The sequence below is a fragment of the Scylla paramamosain genome, chromosome 29, assembly GCF_035594125.1.
Source record: "Scylla paramamosain isolate STU-SP2022 chromosome 29, ASM3559412v1, whole genome shotgun sequence".
Classification (NCBI taxonomy): Eukaryota; Metazoa; Arthropoda; class Malacostraca; order Decapoda; family Portunidae; genus Scylla; species Scylla paramamosain.
The window spans coordinates 17,406,880-17,411,879 of NC_087179.1; the positions used below are offsets into that span (position 1 = coordinate 17,406,880).

Here is a 5,000-nt window from a genome sequence, read left to right on the forward strand (position 1 = left end):
TCAACAACAATAAAATAAACAACTTTCTCTCTCCCCCTCTCTCAGCAGACAACAATCTAATTCACAACTGATGAGAGAGAGAAACATTATAACCTGTACACCAAGTTAACCTGACCAGACTGCAGGACAGGTGTTAGCAGTGTTGGTGAGGATCTGGCATAAGGAGAGCAGATGGCAGGCAAGATTCCATTAGGTTTTATTGATCTGGTTTAAGAGTCTTGTGCTGTAATGGTATGTTAGCACGAGGGTGATGCGCTGTGACCTCTGCAGTGGTTTTCAAGGGAGCGGCACACTTCTGGCTTGGTGTGTGTTGATAGCTTGAGTGGGGTTGGGTATGGGGAGAGAGTACGGGGTGATAAGTGTTTTTTTGCAGTGTTTCCAAAGGGCGCACACTTCAGCAATGGTCTGTATTGGGCTCTTGACAGATGAAACGGAAGATGACGAAAAAGAAGAGTAATTTTTTCGTAGCGTTTCAAGTACTGTCGGAGTAGCCAAGACAGATTAATAAAACATTCCTCTTCAACAGTCACCAAAACAGAGGAACAAATGAGAAACAAAACAGTCTCGTACGATGCATCTCTTCACCACATCCCACTCAAGCACAGACCAGCTGGGTGATGCAAACAAACCACCACCTACGCCAGGCTTCCCACACCCCTCGCACCCCCAACATCACCCACCCATGGCCCTGCTTACTCCCACCCACCCATCCACCCACTGCCAAGCCTCCATCCCCTCAAGGTGGTCCAGTGTGATCAATAGCCAAGAATCTTAACTACTGGCTCTGCACCAAGTCTTATGCCTCTTGTGCCTTTCTGGGAGGGGGAGGATAAACACAGCTATTACTTCTTATGGGTGGGGTGGGCAACGCTGCATCTAGAAGTGGTGTGGGTGGGTGGGTGGGTGTTTGGTGGGGTTTAGCTAGGTTGGTTTGAGTGTTGGGGTGTTTAGGTGACTGGTTGGGGTGTTGACTGGTTGGGGTGGTGACTAATTGGGGTGCCTGTTGCTGTACCCTCTTATTTCACCAGTCTGGCTTAAGGCAAGATGGATTAAAAGTACATCAGGGTGACAAAGTGAGGGAAAACTGAAGAAGTAACTTAAACAAGGCCATGGGGATGAGAAAAACTGGTGTGTGTGTATGTGTGTGTCTGGCAATCACCATACACACACACACCACTAACACCACCACCTCTCAGCCTAGCATTGGTGAGGTAACTGATAAAAACTATGGAGTGAGGTGATGTGTCTAGCAACTACCCGCCCACCACCACCACCACTCAGCCTGGCAGTGATGTGGGTGGGGGTGGTTGCAGAGTTTCAAGATAATGGTTAGAGGTCACATAAAGGTCATTGAGATCGCACAGAGGTCACAGCATCACCCTGGTAAAGTGTGGTAGAGTTAGTAGCAATAGTGGCAGGCATGGAGGTCACAGGGTAAGACAGGAAGTGGCAGGTAGGGTCATAGATAAGGTCACCACACACTCAGTCACACATACATACACCTGTACAGTACATATATGGGGTAATACATGTCAGGGGAGGAGGAGGAGGAGGAGGAGAAAGAAGAAAGAGGTAGGGAAAGGATGAGGAAGATAAGAATGAAAATTAAAACAAAGAAAACAGGATATAGAAAAGGAAAAGGAGAATGAGTATGAGAACTAAAAAAAGAATGAGGGGGGAAAGGATCAGGCGTATCAGACCAGGATTTGCTGTACTGTATAGGTATGTGTGTGTATGAATGGGCAGAGAACCAAGGAAATTAAGGAGTAAATAAAGGAGGAGGGGATAGAAGCAAGGGAGGGAGGGAAGAAAAGATTATGAGTGAGATTAAGAAGCCTCCTTTCACCGAGCTGAACAGAGACCAGCCAGGCAGCCAGTCAGGGTTAGAAGGGTATACAAGTGATGCACAGCTGAGGTTGCAATGCCAGACTCTTAGCTTCTGACTATTGTAATCCTGGCTGGTCCACCACTCAGAGGCAGGAGACAACAGGAGGAGGAGAAGGGAAGAGAGGGTAACGGTATTTGGCAACTCATTTCAACTCGCCAGAACTTTAAATCTCTTAAAGGAAAAAAAGTGAGCCAGTACGTTTCAGCAATTATCACCCCCAGAGAAACGTATAGTCTATTCAAAATACCCACTTCAGTATATTCCCTGCACAGCCACAATACCCAGTGTTACAAAGACAGTGTGACGTGTAGCAGGGCCAGCTGAAGTCACTCACACAAATGTAAACAAACACAAGATAAGGACCGTCTGAGGAACATGAGATGCCATACACTGAAGGGGGAGGAAGAGGAGGGCTGAAAGAGAGAAATGCATTGCTGTATACTGAAGAAGGAGAAGAGGAGGGCGTGGCTGCTACATACCCACTCCTCGGCTTCAGGGCTCAAGGGATCTGTTGGTGGGTTGAGGCGCCACGACTGCCAGCCAGCGAGGCGCCCCCGGACACACACACACGCACATACACACACACGATTATTGCACAGGTAAGGAACACGGGGTGGGGATGGAGGCAGGGGAGGAAGGGATGGCATGGGGTGGGTTGGGGCAGGTGATGTGATGAGATGAGGTGAAACTGGGGATATGAGGCGTGTGGTGATGAGGTGAGGTTGAGCATATGAGGTGAAATTGGGGGTGATTTGGTGAGGTGTGTGTACAAGAAATGTGTTGGGTGTTATGTTATATTCGTATTTTTTTCTTTCTTTTTTTTGTATGCATATATATGTACCTGAAATTAATCTTAAGATACCTCTCTCTCTCTCTCTCTCTCTCTCTCTCTCTCTCTCTCTCTCTCTCTCTCTCTCTCTCTCTCTCTCTCTCTCTCTCAAACATACACACACAATGATAGACAATTAAGTAACACACACACACACACACACACACACACACACACACACACACACACACACACACACACACACACACACCATACAAATAAACTAAACACAAACACCACTTCAAAAACAAACAAACAAACAAACAAACAAATCAAGCAAAAAACAAATAAAAAAACTAGGACTGTAAAAAAAAAGAAAAAAGGAAAAAACAAAACAAACAAACAAACATACCAAAAAAAAACAACAACAAAAAACGGAGAATCAGTAACAAACGAATTACTGAGAGATCACTAACAGACACACAGACAACCAGCAGCACTACCCCCAACACTAACTCACCCGAGCATCCCTCCTGTCGTGTCCCGCCGTCTGTCCCGTGGCAATGATCAGCTTGTTGGGGTGAACGGCCAGGCTGTTAAGAGGAGTGGAGGGGGGGAGAGAGAGAGAGAGAGAGCATGAGAAGGTTGTTATAATGTGAGGTAGAGGGAGATTGTTAGAGGGAGAAGAGGACAAATTGGTTGTGTTATGTAATGGGAAGACAAAGAGGAGGAGGAGGAGGAGGAGGAGGAGGAGGAGGAGGAGGAGGAGGAGGAGGAGGAGGAGGAGAAGGAGGAGGAGGAGGAGGAGGAGGAGTAGGAGGAGGAGGAGGAGTTCTGAATGGAGGTATGTGGACGAGAGAGAGAGAGAGAGAGAGAGAGAGAGAGAGAGAGAGAGAGAGAGAGAGAGAGAGAGAGAGAGAGAGCTCTTATCTTAACTACATCGACTGAAACATTTCACAAAGGAAGCGTGTGAGAGATAGAGAGAGAGATTACCACACTTATCAATTCCTTCCCTTCCTCTCTCTCTCTCTCTCTCTCTCTCTCTCTCTCTCTCTCTCTCTCTCTCTCTCTCTCTCTCTCTCTCAACAAAAATACATTAATAGAAGGAACTAAACAAACCTCAATTATTAAGCCTATCAAATATATCTTAACCCAACTTAAACTATTACTACTACTACTACTACTACTACTACTACTACTACTACTACTACTACTACTACTACTCACCACTTGATGTCGTCAGTGTGGCCCAGGTAGTGGCGTTGCATTTGCTCCTCCACATTGTACAGCACCACCACAGCCGCCACGAAGTACACGATCTCCCCCGTGGGCAGCTGGTACACGTTGTTGCGGCAGTCGCGACCCCTGGGGGAGTGAGGAGGAAGGAGGAAAGTTAGGGGGGTAAGTTGATGGGAAAGTGTTGGGTTGGCTGTGACTGTAATGAATGGTTCTGCGTCCGTGTGGGGCTGAGTAACAAGTGGGGTGCTCCAGGGTTAGTTCTTGTGCCAGTGTTAGTTTTGATTACATTAGTGGGGTGTTCCAGGGTTAGTTTTGATTACATTAGTGGGGTGCTCCGGGGTTAGTTCTTGTGCCAATGTTACTTTTGATTACATTAGTGGGGTACTCAAGGGTTAGTTCTTGTGCCAATGTTACTTTTGATTACATTAGTGACTTGGACAGTGGGATTAGTAGTGATGTTAGTAAGTTTGTGGATGGCATGAAGGTAGGTAGGTCAGTTAGGTCGGATTCGGGCGCCGTCACCTGGCAGGCAGACAGACCTGGATGGGATGAACGAATGGACAGACAGATGGCAAATGCAGTTTAATATTAAAAAAAAAAATGTAAAGAAGAAACTCACACAGCAGGTACACACTAACCAACGAAGCTCTGGTAAACTAAGAGGACAAAAAAACAAACAAAAAAAAGAAGATTCAGAGATATTTCATACAGGTACTGCCACGTGTAGGCCTAACGACTTCCTGCACCAACCTTACACCATCTTACCTAATCAACCACATTTTAAATACGAGAACCTTACAAAAGAAACACCAACACCAGCACACACACACACACACACACACACACACACACACACATACCTGTAACCATAAACCCACTCCAGTTTCAGTTTGGCAGGCGGCGCAGGGGAGGGCCCGGTAGGGGAGTAAGTTTCCCTCAGTGGGGTGGGCACATACAGATTGAGAGGGCGGCCGCGCAGGTACAGCTTCACCACGCCCTCCTCGCCATTGTACTGTGCCTCACGGGGTCTGCAGGGGGATTGACGGGGAGAGGTGTGAGAAAGAGGGAGTGTGTGTGTGTGTGTGTGTACCTATGTGTACCTAT

The 5,000-nt window shown here is 47.0% G+C and overlaps 1 protein-coding gene across 1 annotated transcript in view; it reads right to left on the reverse strand.

Moving 5' to 3' along the window:
- Positions 1-5,000, reverse strand: part of LOC135115479 (echinoderm microtubule-associated protein-like 2) — a 35,433-nt gene that overhangs the window by 12,056 nt on the left and 18,377 nt on the right. Inside the window, 3 exon segments of the mRNA XM_064032300.1 lie at positions 3,178-3,250; positions 3,885-4,022; positions 4,757-4,924. Coding sequence (XP_063888370.1) covers positions 3,178-3,250; positions 3,885-4,022; positions 4,757-4,924 — 379 coding nt within the window.